The 15,245-nt window shown below is 41.7% G+C and overlaps 2 protein-coding genes across 11 annotated transcripts; one reads left to right on the plus strand and one right to left on the minus strand.

Moving 5' to 3' along the window:
- Positions 1 to 261: 261 nt before the first annotated feature.
- On the plus strand, positions 262 to 8,257 carry SLOMO (F-box family protein). Of its 9 annotated transcripts, none has more exons than XR_013584169.1 (19): positions 262 to 382; positions 770 to 1,126; positions 1,539 to 1,800; positions 1,879 to 2,011; positions 3,520 to 3,619; positions 3,692 to 3,889; positions 4,186 to 4,456; positions 4,567 to 4,665; positions 4,735 to 4,823; positions 4,902 to 5,001; positions 5,081 to 5,251; positions 5,349 to 5,501; positions 5,706 to 5,866; positions 5,944 to 6,142; positions 6,236 to 6,645; positions 6,725 to 6,788; positions 6,875 to 7,001; positions 7,137 to 7,233; positions 7,623 to 8,257. XR_013584169.1 is itself a non-coding variant. In XM_078588526.1 (19 exons), exons 2-18 carry the CDS (start codon positions 798 to 800, stop codon positions 7,212 to 7,214), a joined length of 2,907 nt encoding a protein of 968 aa, XP_078444652.1. In that variant the 5' UTR covers positions 262 to 382; positions 770 to 797; the 3' UTR covers positions 7,215 to 7,233; positions 7,623 to 8,257. The 9 variants fall into 9 exon arrangements, 6 of the variants coding, with proteins under 6 accessions (XP_078444652.1, XP_078444651.1, XP_078444649.1 ...); XR_013584168.1 differs by having other exon boundaries at positions 7,678 to 8,257; XM_078588526.1 differs by having other exon boundaries at positions 6,875 to 6,964.
- LOC144713822 (O-fucosyltransferase family protein) lies at positions 7,305 to 10,932 on the minus strand. Of its 2 annotated transcripts, none has more exons than XM_078588529.1 (9): positions 10,441 to 10,932; positions 10,227 to 10,343; positions 10,080 to 10,149; positions 9,922 to 9,992; positions 9,770 to 9,858; positions 9,314 to 9,446; positions 9,015 to 9,247; positions 7,651 to 8,098; positions 7,305 to 7,573 (listed from the first exon to the last, which is right to left on the minus strand). In XM_078588529.1, the coding sequence occupies exons 1-9, from the start codon at positions 10,855 to 10,857 to the stop codon at positions 7,547 to 7,549; spliced, it is 1,605 nt and encodes a 534-aa protein (XP_078444655.1). In that variant the 5' UTR covers positions 10,858 to 10,932; the 3' UTR covers positions 7,305 to 7,546. The 2 variants fall into 2 exon arrangements, with proteins under 2 accessions (XP_078444655.1, XP_078444654.1); XM_078588528.1 differs by having other exon boundaries at positions 7,651 to 8,127; positions 10,441 to 10,929.
- Between the last annotated feature and the right edge of the window lie 4,313 nt (positions 10,933 to 15,245).

A 15,245-nucleotide genomic window follows, 5' to 3' on the forward strand; every position in this document is an offset into this window, starting at 1 on the left:
GGGAATTCTTAGTTTACTCGCCTTTTTAAAATTACAAAATATCTAACAATTATAAAAAAATAAGACAAATTTAACCCAAATTAAATCTCACATCCCTGACTGATTGGGATCTTAGAGGTAAGCTCACCGCGAATAAAGGACGTGGCAACTAAAATGGGCCCACTTGCTCACGTGGCCTACACACGTGGACCAATCACAAGGGACCTGAAAGAAAAGAAAGAAAAACAAAATTAAGCTAAATTCAATCTCTCTCTCTCTCTCAATCTCTGGTTATGTGACTTAGTCTGCGAGTTCGTCGGAAGGTAGCCATGGCGGAGGGAGGGAGGCGGTAAAGAAGGGAGAGCGCGAGATCTTCCTTTGGGCGTTACGAGCGGGCAGATCGGTAGCGGATTCCGCCTCTTGATTTGATTCTCATTCTTCCTTCTTTCGATTGTTCGATTCGGAACCCTATGCGTTTCCCCGTTACGCTTCCTCCTTTCTCGTAATCGTCGATTTTTTTTATTTTTTTTGGTCTTGATTCCGTCGGATCATGGATTTCCCTGGGCTGACTGGAATTTTCTCTTCTGTGCGCCGTTCACTTGTTTGATTCTTGAACGGGGTTTGATTATTGATGTCTTCTTGAAGATCGAGTTAGTTTTTCAAAATCATCTCCGTGAAAGGCTCCTTTAGGCGCTGGTTTTGGGTGATTTCTCGATAATTTACCGCATTGCCCGTTGTTCCCGGCCCGTCCGTGCAATTGGGTGATGGAGTTCTCGGGTGATCATGAAAGGGAAAATATTTGTGCGAAAGAAGATAGCATGGAGGTGGAGGATTCCGACGATCGGGGGCTTAATTTGGGTCTTAACCTGCAGCGGTTGCCGCGTGTTAGGCATCCAGAAGAAGATGATGTTGTAAGTGGTAGTATTTGCAAGAATCTACAGCAAGAAGAGGAACATCGAGTCGGATGTTCACTCTTCTTGGAGGAACGACCATCTTCGTCGGCCCGTGTATCAGAACGGGAAGAAAAAATGTCTCTATTTCCAGAATTGAATGCGATTCGCAAGAGAGAATCAGGATTTTTACCGTCGGGTAGAAGAGGTGCGGATAGAGAGTTATATAAATGGGCGAAGGTGTCTCACAACAATGAGTAAGTTGTTGATCTTCTTCTTTCTTCAATGTTGAGGGTTGTTAGTCCCTGATCTTGGTTATCTTCGACGATTACTGTTTTTATGAGATTCAAACTAAAATTAGAAGATACTGGTGGAAATGTTGTCTTTCTTCTTCCTGTTAAATTCTTACAGTGCCCATTTTCGTGCATTATTTACTGTTCGAAAATTTTAATCACGTCTTGATGACTTCTTCTCTGAGGATTGGTGTTGCTTGTCTGGTTTCAAATTTTCGTGTTTTGTTTTATATCCCTACTAATCTGTCTCTGATTTGATTTATCGTTGAGCTATTGTTGCCTCGTTTCCGTATTAGAAATTTTGAAAACACTTATTTACCTTTCATCTCGATTTTAACCATAGTTGGATATGTAAGCCTGTCGTGTTGAATTTCAGGAACGACCAGTACACTGCCGCGTCTTCATCAACCGCAAATCCATCTTATCCGCCTTCATATATGGATGAACAAATGATCGGGGATTCCATGGTATCATCACAAAGCGTGACCTATCTCGGTGATGATTCAACTTGTGGTGATGATCTAGGAAGCAACATTAACCTCTCCGATGAGAATGAAGCTGATATGCAATGTTCCCAGGCTTCTGATTATTATGAGTTTGCGTCTAGAATGGATTTGACGGAGGATTTGTTGCATATGGTATTTTTCCTCACATTTTGCGGATTATTCCTTTGATTCCCGACAGAGGTCTCTCTGAAAAAAAAGAAATGCTTGCAGGTTTTTTCATTCTTAGGCCATAAAGATCTATGTAGAGCGGGAGCCACTTGTAAGCAGTGGCATGCAGCCAGTTCGTATGAAGACTTTTGGAGGTGTTTAAACTTTGAAGAACAAAGCATCACACCTGATAACTGTACGCCTCTGTTCATCTGCTCTATTTTCGAAACTTCTAAAATCGTGATTGCAAGAGTTTTCATTCTTGCTCTTTTAAATTATGTATTTCAATTATTCATGAAGATACAAAGTGCTGAAACGTCGTGTGTTAATGTCTGGGCCCATGATAATGGTTGATACATGTTACAATCCCCATGTAGATCTAAGAAAATCAAGAAATGGGATGAGAGAGAGAGAGGAGAATGGGAGAGATGGAGAGCTAAGAGAGAAGAAGAGAGAGAGGAGAATGGGAGAGATGGAGAGCTAAGAGAGAAGAAGAGAGAGAGGAGAATGGGAGGGATGGAGAGCTAAGAGAGAAGAAGATAGAGAGATAGGTAACCAAACCCTCAAGAACTTCCAAATTGGGAGTTCTTGCTCTCACGACAGCTGGATGCAGCTACTCGTGCCTAGAAACCACAAAATGATCATTCATCAAAAAAGATGTTTCTAATGACATTACATGGGGGTATTTATGACCCTACGATTTTCAAAAATTGGTTATCTTATCAGGACTCTCAAAATATATTGGTGAATTAAAGCAGTACTTGTTAATCCAATGGAGAACTGCCACATGTTAAGGATGGAAAAAATATCGTCATTAAATTCTGAAGCAGTAGCTAGTCTTTTCCCATTTTCTAAGCATTTTACACCTTGGTAGGGCCCACAGATCGTTCCCCGTCTGAGGATCTGATTGTGGATCAAATCAACTCACAGTGGGTTATATTGAGATAACTGATTGATCCAATGTGTCCCCGCGAGCGTGCTGAATCCACCATGGATCGCCGATCAAAGACTGTATTAGATCACTGCTCCCATAAATCTCTCAATTGATCTGATCAGATCCCCCAGTACTATTCATGGTAACTGATTCCATAATAAACACGAGATTCTTTCTAACTTCAGGAACTTTCCAGAGTAAAAAATAGACTAGCTGCAATCTTTGGCGGTTCATAATGTTAATTTGCGAACCAGATCATATCACATATTTGATCTTTTTTCTTGCTTCTTAGGATAGATGGTCTCAATTAATGAAGGAATGTAGAACAGAAAACATGGGCGAAAGAGGCCTGATTCTTGCAACTAGCCTCTACGAAGCCAGTTTGAGAAGCCTTAGATGTCCATGAAGAGAGCTTCGAGAGAGGAGAAGGGTAAGAGGTGCAAACAAGACAGAAAAAAGACGTAATCTCTTGGGGAAAGAAGCCTTAATTTTATATCCTGTTCAATGGTTCTGAGGTTCAACTGTCAAATCACGGAAGGGATACATACTTAACTAAAACTTTTCGGTAAGACTATAAGACTAAAAAAAGGAAAAGTTACGTTTTTCACTTATCTTGTCTTTCCTATCAATTAGGAATGTTATGCGATCTTTGGCCATTATTTATTTATTTTTGGTACATTGGATTCATTACATTTATTTTTGCTTATCAAAGCTTTCGAAATGCATCAGATAAAAGGTTTTTCTTGCTCAGAATTAGCATTTCTGTGCAGTCTCTGCGATATGTCATCGCTATCCAAATGCTGTTCAAGTGAATGTATTCGGAGTTCATCGTGTGGATGTGCTTGTTATGGCAGCAATGACCTCACTGAGGTTCGTTTTAGTTCAATGCCTTGTCTGATCATGTATCTATCCCCTTGTCTGATCATTTTGTCGTATTTCCAGGAAACTTGAATCTTTGACCTTCGGCAAAGGGTTGATACCTGATGGATTTTTTCATGCGTTGAGTGGTTGTCCTGCACTGAAGACGTTACACATAAGTGATGCAGCTTTTGGCAGTGGTCTCCAAGAACTTACCGTTCATCATGACAATCTGCGTGATCTTCATGTAGTAAAATGTCGTATTCTCAGAGTTTCTGTTAGGTAAACTCTCATCTTCTAAGAATATCAGGTTGTCGTGTCATCCTCTGATTGATTTAATGGTTGTCTACCTTGATGATGATCGGGGAGAGAGATAGAGGAGGTAGGGCAACAGGTGGAGCCCTGCCACCTGGGAGGGAGGGAATAAAGCCTAGAAAAACAGTAGAATTGATCTTTCATTCACGCTCTATCTGCCTTAAGTTGTGCAATAGGCGATTACAATTTCGCATTGGGCAATTGGCTATTATAAAGTAGGCAGTGATATTTTAACCTGCAATTTAACTATGATTAATCTGCAGGTGCCAGCAGTTGCGGGCTCTGTCTCTTAGGCGAAGTAGCATGGCACATGCATTGCTTCACACTCCGCAGTTGCATCTTTTAGATATATCTTCTTGTCACAAACTATCAGATACGGGAATCCGGGCAGCTGCCACCTCTTGCCCATTGCTGACTTCGTTGGATATATCTTTGTGCGTCTGTGTGAGTGATGAGACACTCCGTGAGATAGCTTTCTCTTGCCCTAATCTACTCTACTTGGACGCCTCATTTTGCCCCAACATTTCATTAGAGGTGATCTTTCTTTGTTTCTAATTTTCTATTTTGATTTTTTCACTTTTTTATTTCTAATTTTTCAATTTCTTTCCACATCATCAATGAATGTTACTCTTTTGTTTTTACAGTCCGTGAGACTGCCAATGCTGACTGATTTGAAGCTTCATAATTGTGAAGGCATTACTTCTGTTTCGGTAGTCGCAATATCTCATTGTTATATGCTGGAGGTTGGACACTTTCTCACTATTTTACAGTGTTCTTTAGCTCGACTTATCAAAATGCTTCATTCTTTTCAGTCTCTGCAACTTGACTGTTGCGCCCTTCTTACATCAGTATCTTTGGAGCTACCCCATTTGCAGAACATCAGTCTCATACATTGCCGCAAGTTAGTAATGGGTTCTCCCCAAGATCAGATGATTATATGTTATGATTATATTTTTATTTAGGTAAAGTGCCTGTGCAGGTTCGTTGAGTTAAACCTCCGCTGCCACTCGCTTTCATCTGTCACAGTTTCTAACTGTCCTGTTCTTCAACGCATTAGTATCGTGTCAGCTGTTCTTCAGGTGCGTTTCATATCCGATATTTGTTGATTAATAGGAAACATACGTCATTTAAGCCTAGTTTGTGTATAATTGGCTGCAGAAACTGGTCTTGCAAAAGCAGGAGAGCTTGACGACATTATTGCTGCAATGTCGCAATTTGCAAGAAGTTGATTTGACTGATTGCGAGTCTTTGAGTGATTCAGTTTGTAAGGTTTTCAGTGAGGGTGGGGGTTGTCCAATGCTGAGGTCCTTAGTTCTTGACAATTGTGAGGTGTGTTTTGTCCTTGACAACGGTTGTCCTTTTCTTCCCATAATTCTTGTCGACCAATTATTCCAACGGCCATCTGTTTTTTGCTATTTATTTGCAGAGTTTAAAGCTGGTGGTCTTTAATAGCAATTCCTTGGCCAATCTTTCCCTGGCTGGTTGCCGGGCTGTCACTCTTCTCGAGCTTTCTTGCCCTAATCTTCAGAGAGTAAATTTATCTGGCTGTGACCATCTTGAAAGGGCTTCATTTTGCCCTGTGAGTAATCTTCACCAGTATCTTTACTCCAGATATTCATTTTCAAATGATTGCTTTAGTTATTGTGATTAACCCATTACAGTTTTCTCTCTAATGTTTATTTCTACAAACTTTGCATTCTGTTTCACGTTTTTCGTTCTTCTCCCCCTTCAGTAATAATAAAAAGTCTTTCGTCAACTTATTGAGAAAAACCCGATGTTTCAGGTTGGACTCTGGTCTCTTAATCTGGGTATATGTCCAAAGCTGACCGCACTCAAAATTGAGGCCCCGCAAATGCGAGGACTTGAACTGAAAGGCTGCGGTGTTCTGTCCGAAGCATCAATCAACTGCCCAAAGCTGTCATCCTTTGACGCTTCATTCTGTAGGCAAGCAGCGATTTTAGTATATCCTTTTCTCATCCCTTCTGCTTACTCAATTCTTGGTCATTATCTTCTTGTTGCAGCCAATTGAGTGGCGAGAGCTTGTCGGCGACTGCTGCTTCGTGTCCGTTGATCGAGACCTTGATATTATCCTCCTGTACATCCATCGAATCCACGGCGCTTTCTTCGCTGCACTGGCTTCCTCGCCTGAAGACGCTAGACCTGTCTTATACCTTCTTGACAGACTTTCAGCCTGTCTTTGAAGCCTGCTCCCAGCTTGAGGTCAAGACAAGGCTCTATTTTTTCTTCAATTTCATCGTCATTCTTTTGTATTTTTATCTGTTAATCTGAGGTGGCTTTTGGATTTTTTTGCAGACATTAAAATTGATCGCTTGCAAGTGTCTAAAAGAGTCCTCACTTGATGCCGTTTTCGAGGAGAGCGCTCTACCGGCGCTCCGTGAGCTGGACCTGTCTTATTCTACAGCCGGAAGAATTGCCATTGAGAAGATTCTAGAAACCTGCACAAATCTGGTCAACGTCAACTTGAATGGCTGTGTCAACATGCACGATCTTGTATGGTTGACCCCCGCCAACAGTCCACGTCATCGTCAACGATCCAGTCATCTTATTGAGAGCCTGAACTGCGTCGGATGCCGGAACATCAGGAGAGTGCTCATTCCCCTGTCGTCTTGCCGCTTCCACCTCTCTCATCTCAACGTTCGGATGGCGGCAAATCTGAAGGAAGTCTACGTTTCATGCCCCAAGCTTGATTACCTGAATCTGAGGTCTTCTATTTTTCATTTTTTTAAAACTCCCTCTTTCCAGTGTTTAATTTTTTTAACATGGGTATTTCCTGAATTGCAGCGACTGTGGTGCATTGGAGATTTTGATTCTGGATTGCCCCAAATTGTCCATCTTGTATCTCACGGTGGTTCTTGACCTTGATTTTTATTATATTCTTAGTCCACATAGGCCAACTTTGAGGAATTTAATTTTTGATAACAATATCTGCAGGCATGCGCAATGCTTACCGAGGAAGCAGTAGAAGCGGCAATCGCCAACTGCGACCTGCTGGAAACTCTCCATGTCAATAATTGCCCCAAGGTCGGGCCGCATCTCGTCTCTCGTCACATTAAATTCTGTAAAGCCCAGCACCATCGTTTCATAGTGAATCATAATCAGAGAGAGAGATAGACAGAGACTTTGTACATTCATCATACCTACGTTTAGTGGCATAGCTTTGATCGGCAAAGTTGACTTTTCGTAACGACCGCAGATCTATCCGGTTTATCTACGGAACCTCCGCAGAGCTTGCCCTAGCCTGAAGCGGATCTGCGGACTCTCCTGGTTTTGATCCTTGAAAGGAAGTTCCGGTTAGCAGTCCTCTTTCCTCTGTCTCTGTTCTTGGTGTTCTCTTAGTTTCTCTCTTAGAATACTACACATCTGAATAAATATATGAGTAAAAGAAGGAAGAAATTACTGCCCTCTCGGAGTTTCTTTCCTCTTCCTCATCTCTCTCTCTTGGCTTCTTCGCATATGCAACCCGGCAGCGGGTTGGCGAAGAAGCTCTCCTCCAGCTTGGGAAACTCCCCTGGCTCCCTCATATAAGGACCTCCAATTCTATCCTTGTGCAGCTTCTTCACCTTGGCCTTAAACTTGCTCCACCTCAGCCTTCCCTCGTCCAGCTCATCCACCAATCTCACCAAGCTCGCTCTGCAACAAAAAAAAAATAGTTTAATTTTCATGTCGTCTCCTCGCGCAGTGGCCACGCTAACTAATCTTCTACCCACCTGTCTGGGACAATGGTTTTCCTGAAGCCGAGGAAGCGGCGGTGGCCCTGGACTGCCTTGGCCATGTTGCCGTCGTAGGTGTAGAGGAAGACGTCGCTCTGGAGGGCGACAACGTAGTCGAGGCCAGCCAGCATGTTCTGGCGGCTTACAAAGGAGGCGAGCTCGGAGGCGGTGGCGAGGGTGGCATGAGAATGCAGGTTTGGGAAGGCAGCCTGTAGTGGGGCCATGCTGCCATTGCCAAAGGCCGGGCCGGCAACGAGGTAGATGCGGGTGGCGGGAGGAAAGCCCAGCCCTTCGAGGAGGAGAGACGTCTCCCGTGGGGTCAGTGGGCAGCCTCCGCTGGCCCGTCGGTCGGTGCCATTGATGTCCTTCTCCTTCCAGTGGCTCACTTCCTGCCTCATCTTCCTCAGCTCCTCGCCCTCCGCTGGCGTCAGGCTGTGGTCGCACCCTGTGAATGCCAGCATGTCCTTCTCATACCTAGCCAGAACGAACGCTTTGTTTGTTGAAGCGATCTAGTCATGATGATTATGATGATTTATACATATTGCTCGTCGCTAGACATGGTTGTTCAGTTCCTTTTGTGCGAATTTGTGCGAATTATTCGATCTGTTCGGTTTTCCGAACAGAACAATATTGAATTCCAACAGATCATCGCACAAACCCGTGTGCGGTTCTATTGTTTGTTTTTGCACAAAAAAAGAACAGAACAAAGAACAGGCCCTGTGCGGTTCTTTTGTGCGAATTTTTTGTTCATTTCAAACGGACAGAACAGAAGAACCATGTCTACTCGTCGCTCATCTGGGTCACACCACAGGATGTTTCCTTCACATGCAAATGACCTAGAGATGAAGATCACCGCATGCCAACAGTAAGTATATCTCAAAACATGATGATGATGATCATGGTAATGAACATGGTGGTCATTATGGTAATGATGACGATAATGAACACCTGTGGTAATTACTTACCTGGTTCACTCCAATTGAAGTTTTTGGCACAAAAATGACCCTCAGATTCCGATAATAATGATGATGGCAATGACATCAGGTCCAAGATATCTCTCATTCCAACTCAGCATGTGGGTTTCCAAAATACACCATGATGATGATAATGCCAAAATACACCATGATGATAATGGTAATAATGCTAACCATGATGATGATGAAAATAGCTGAAAATCAACTCTATCCGCACTTTGTTGACACAACGGCGTGAAAATCAACTCTATCCGCACTTTGTTGACACAACGGCGTGAAAATCAACTCAAATCATGAGCTTTCCCACAATGCCCAGAACTTGATGACGATGATGATGAGAATGATAATGATGATGATGATGATGACGATGATGACGATGATGGGGACCTGAGGTGGAGTGCAACATAGGGTTCCCCTCCCTCCCGCATTCTTGAGACCAGTATGGCGCCGAGATCTTCAATTGGAGCAGAGTACCTCAGCGCCTGATAGTTCACTCGGCATCTCAGCTTCTGAATCGAGCTGGCCAACTCGTTGTTCGCTAGCCGAGAGTCGCTGTGTGTAAAAAACACAACTTTGTGCTGTTTCAGCAGCGGAAGGACCTCTGTTTTGTAGTAATTCGCCTGGAACCCCAAGAAAATCAACGCATTTCATGCTAACTCAACCTTAATTTTCACAAAACTTTATACCTTGGACCAAGATACAGGCGTCTTCACAAAGGGCTCCACGCCAGCCATCGAATCTGGCAGCGATTCCACGACTTGAACGTCGTCCTTCAAAGTTTCAATGAAATGCTTCCAGTCAAACAGATCCTTGAACCCACTGAAATTAAAAAAATAGCATTTTAAATTGTTAGGGCTAGTTTTTTCTCCGAATTAAACGCAGATAAATATGAAATTAAATAGCTCCATTGTGTTCGTTACCCATGAATGGTTAAGTTTGGAATATGATATAAAAAAAAACGTTTTAAAATGTTAGAAGTACTAGTATTTTCTCCTAATAAAACGTAGATAAAGATGAAAACTTTGAAGAGAAGATGTAGATCAAGAATGTCTTAAGTATCATTATGTTCGTTGCCCATGAATGATAAAAGTTTGGAATATGATATAAAAGATTAGTTGGAAGTTCAAGAACGAACTTGCCACCTTTGATCAGCCCAGAAGGATGTATGATCGAGCGAAGGTATAACCAGGGTTGCCTTCATGATCTTGGCAACCGCAACCATGTCACATATCTGCATTCTAATAAGATTACTCATCAGAATCCGCATAACAGAAATTGGGAGAAGGAGACGAACCCCAAATCGCATCTGATTCAATCCTCCATTGGCGTTGATCATCAGAAAACCATTGCTGTTTCCGTCCAACTCTGCGAAGAACAAGCCATAAAACCAAAGAATTTAGCTGCAGTTCTTCGCACCAAGAACGATAACAAAGTCTCACAGAGAGGACTTGCTCTTGTTTTCTCTCTTGTCTATGCACTGCACGAAGTTCCCACTTTCTGGCTTCGCCCAGATTCCCGAAATCTGCAAAAACAAATCCCAATCGCACGATAACTTGAGAAAGATAGATAGATAGAAAGAAAGATAGATAGAGAGCTTGCATGAATTGTGCTGCTTTGAATAGCTTTGAGCGTTCTCTCTCGATCGCTTCCGTCGGTAACGGCGAGCGGTCGAGCGCGACGAAGAGCGGCGAGATCATCATAGTTTCCAGATACATCCTACAAACCAGAGAAATCGTCGAAATTCATCCGCCAATTTCAGCAAATTTCCAAGATAATCGATGCAAGATTCTCAAAAAAAAAAAGAAAAACCAACCCGACGATCTATCTCGCCGAGGCCGATCCATCGGGCGGAGAAGAACTTGGCAAGGCCGAGCATCAAGCAAACTCCGCAAAAGCAAAAGAACACAACGTTCCTGAGGTTTCTTCTACCGCCGCCGACGGCCTTCTTGAGAGGCGCCGCCTGCAACCTCGACCGCGAGCCCGAAGATCGATCGTCCTGACCTAATTCGCCGTCTACGGCGTGGCCAGGGCTTCTCGGACTGTCGCACGACCGCGGGGAATTGATCTGTAGCTCGATCTCCGCTCGTTTGAAGGATTGACCTCGCCTTGTCATCGTTCCGGCATATCTCGGACTGTTCAACCTCTGCAAGCGCGATACTACATCGCCGCCGCCGTCGCCGCCGCTTCCGCCGCCGCCATCGCCGCCGTGGACCGCCGCGTCGGATCCCATTGCAGGATCCGAGCGAGCTCGCTCGATCGATCGAAGCTTGACGCGTTTGCCAAGAAATCCGAAGTCGGGTTTAGCAAGAACATCGGTCTGTACAATAGCCCCTCGTTTTTTAGATATTTACTGTTTTGTCATTCTTCTGTCGATGTCTCTCCGCGGGGAAATGACTGTAATGCCCTTTGAGGGTTGGGCCTTGGCAGGCCTCGTTATGACGCGTTTGCCAAGAGATACGAAGTCGGCTTTAGCAAGAACATCCGAATGTGCAATAGCCCCTCATTTTTGAGATATTTACCGTGTGCCATTCATCTGTCGATGCCTCTCCGCCGTTGGATTGAGACGGCGCGGAGAAATGACTGTAATGCCCTTTGAGGGTTGGGCGTTGGTGGGCCTCGTAATGACGCGTTTGCCAAGAAATCATAACTTAATGATTCATAAGTCGGCTTTTAGCAAGAACATCTGTCTGCGCAATAGCCCCTCGATTTTTAGATATTTACTGTATTGCCAACGTGGGGAAATGACTGTAATGGCTTTTGAGAGGGTTGGGCTTTGGTGGGCCGTTTTATGGGGCCCCGCTTGGAGAGCTGTCACTCAGATGTCTTTATTTTATTTTATTTTTAATTCTGGCCAGTCAGTAGAGTCTTAGTTTATGTGGATAAGCCCACCGACCAGCTGCTTTTGTCCATTGTGGGCCGTTAGATCTGTGGAGTCTAGAGAGAGATAGAGACAGCAAGAGAGAGAAAGGGGAAGATTCCCAAAAGGCAGAATTAGGGGTTTGGTGGTCCTGTATGGTAGATCTTACCTGTCCCACTCAAGAGGACAGATAGGAGGTACGAGTCGGGTTTGGCCGGCGCGACTGACCCATCGGTCTACTTACCTGACGTGTCCTAGAGGGCAGGTCACGGGTCAGGCTAGTCCACTAATCATTCTCCCTGATTTTTTTCTGATTAATTTCATGTTATTCTGAAAAAAAATGATTGGGGCTGCACACCTTCATGACAGGTTCTCATGCAATCCATTGTTACCTCACTCGTAAATTGGCTAACTTGATGAGTCCAACATGACAGGTGTACTTCGATAAATGGATAATTAGTAAAAATGAAATTATGCTCCTCATTCTCAATCAATAAATAATCTTTCATTATCTGATTCTCCATGAAATATTTAAGTGTTCAAGAGAATAATGATCAAATTATGTCTCACAATATTTACCTCGTCTTACGAGTTGGTTTTGGCCGGTGGAACTGACCCATGGGTCCACTTATCTGACGCATCCTTGAGGATAGGTCAGCTTGGTCTACTGACTGTTCTGATAATTTCATGTTATTCTGGAAAAATCATTAGCGCTATGCGACTTCAAGGCAGGTTCTGAGGCAATCCAATGTTACCTTACTCATAAATTGGCTAACTCGATGGGTCCAAGATAAGAGGTCCGGTACAAGGTCTTATTAAATAAGTAAATGAATGATTAGTAAAAATGAATTATTAAGCAATAACAAATCTTCATTTTTTTATTCTCCATGAAATATTTAAGTAGTTGAGTAATGATGAAATCATGTGTTACAATATTTTAAATGGCTATGTAAAGACCAAATTATTTAGAAAATTATGAAATACTAGATGCCTTATTGATCTTTCTGCACCAAAGATTAAAGGTTCCAAAATGGTTTGGGGTGACAATTCACAGATGGTCACCATATCTAGTGGTCACCATTCCTGAACATGGCACCTAGGGCCATTTTGTCAGTTAAGAAAATTTTAAAACTAACAAAACTGTTTGTTAGTTGAAAATTGTCACCCCAAACCATTGGCTATAATAGTTGTGTTAATGAGGATTGTGACATAGTGACTCAACAAAAAGTCGTACAGTTATTTATGCCATGACATAGTCCCTTGTGTGTGACATGGTTGCCCCATTGCGACGTAGATTATGTATTTGGTGTTTTGGGGGAAGAAAGGGGGGTTATCCACTTGCAAGAAAAGTGTGCCTATCATTAAGTTTGAAAACTGTCTAGACTAATGAGCTATTTAAACAGATGACATCAAAGAACATAGCTCTTTGACACATCTATTTTGCATTGTAGAAATATTATCCCTATTACCTATTTTTTATTATAAATTTTTAGATTGATGTAAAAGGTGATGATTTCCTCGCCAATTTGGTATCATGTGAATTCAGTCTTTCAAAATGGTGGTCTAGGAAGCATAGGAAATTATCTTGGATAGCATAAAACTTAAATATTGGTGAATCAACTCACAAAATACTAGACTTAGGAAATTATTAAATCACTGAAGCTTCAAAAGAGTGTCAAGCTTAATCATACACATTCTTAGATAAATAAGGATTTGAATTTTATAATGTCAAATGGTGAAAATATTTTTTGAATTTTAGTGTATTATTTTTTGGGTTAAGAAGTAGTCAACAAAAATTCTTGCGGTGGAAGATAAACTAATTCCCATTATGCAAAAAGATATAGTTCTCAAATGGAAATCAATTCCTGATATAAATATATGGAGATAAATGAGAAATAAATTTAAGAGTTAAATTATTTGGGCTTCAATATAATTCCATAAAATATTTCAATGATTATTTCTCAAATTTTAAACATGATAGTCATGTGTAATTTAGCATAATTTTCTGAACACAAAGTTTGTGTCATATTACATTTCTAATTTCAATTTTAATTGTGATTATATGATATCATGTGAAAGTGTGAAATGAAAAACCTAGACGGACCTATTGTGGGTACCCCTAATTTTAGTCAACCAATGAGAGTGTTTTTTTGGAGACTCTAGGAGTACACAAATTTATTCCTGTCAAGTAACAAAGGTACAATTCAGACAGAATTCAGTGGCTGGTGGAACATACTCTAGGCTGCATGAGCATTGGGGACCCAATCAAAATCAGATATTGTAACAAGTCACAAATCCAATGATATGGGATCTCAATAGCCCTTATTATGATTGGCGGAGCATACTCAAGGTCATAATACATTTGCTGAGATTTCAATTCCCACTAGGATATACTCGGTTGTTTCAATTTTGTACACATGAGGGTTGTATGGAAATATAAAATTTAGAGGGAGCTAAATTTTCTATGAACTCAGTATAAGATTGAATTAGTGATTCGTTAGAAATATCTCACAGAGACAAAGATGTCATCGAGCAACCCTAAACATGGCATTATTGCTGCAATCATTTGATGGGTGCACGACTTTAGGAGCGAAGCAAAGAAGCGATTTTAGGCGCGACTTTAGGCGCGAGTTTACGCGCAAGAGCGATACATGAGGTTATGTTAAGAAACAGATGAGTGTAGAAGTAAATAGGCTTCCTTCTGACTTTTCAAAAGGGGAGCTTATGATTGCAATGCAGCTAAAAACAACCTTATTGACATGCATATAAAATTAAAGATTTTTCTTAAGTTAGAGCACATAGACTTTATATTAGAGAGTGATGGCCTTGATAATCTAGAATCAGATGCAACTGAATGGGAATTATTAGAATATCATAAGTGGAAAGATGATTCCATAACGGTCCAATGCTATATGTTGGCTTTGATGTGAAATAAGTTGTTGAGGCGACATGAAGATATCAAGCCAATGCTACTTCATCCAAGGGATATATTCCCTAAGTAGAGTAGGAATCATATATGAGATACTGAAAAGTTTATTCAAACCTCTCATGGCTGAGTCATCATTACCACATGTGCTGAAGATGATCTAGTGGATCGAGAGGTTGCCATGCTTAGAGTTGAACTCCCCGTGATATGAGAACATACATGATTCTTCAGTCCTTACCTGGCTCTGTTTTCAATTCATAGTTATCTTTAACATAAAAAAATCAGGCCATTCTTCTTAATAAGTTGAAAATGCTTTCCACAACCAAGTAAAATAATGAGAAGGACCAGTCCAAGTGATCTTCATTGGTAAAACCAACAAGAAGAGAAATGCAATGTCTCCCTCGAAGATGGACGGGGGGAAGAAGCAAGTGAAAACAACTACACTAAATGCGGATGACCACAAAAAGGCACATGCTTCCACTAGAGAGTGAAAGGTCATTAGAAGCATAACTTGAAGAAGTACCTAAATGAGATATCGCATAAGAAGCATGATGGTGTTTCATGTAGTTATGTGATAGATACTTGGCTTGTAGAGATTCTAGATTGTGATTTTTGGATACTAGATATGTTTCGTGATCTGCAATGACTTGTAGATCTTGAATAGAAGAAGAAATTTGAGAAAGGGTGAGGGAAAGCTCAGGGTGGGAAGTATCACAAGAGTTATTGCTATTACTTACTGAACAATGAACCTCGAGATTTCATCCCAAGATTTTAGGACTTTATAAGAGTGTTGATTTGTTCTAACCGTAATAAAGATCATCATTCCTTTTTTGAT

Source organism: Wolffia australiana, chromosome 16 (assembly GCF_029677425.1).
Source record: "Wolffia australiana isolate 7733 chromosome 16, ASM2967742v1".
NCBI lineage: Eukaryota > Viridiplantae > Streptophyta > Magnoliopsida > Alismatales > Araceae > Wolffia > Wolffia australiana.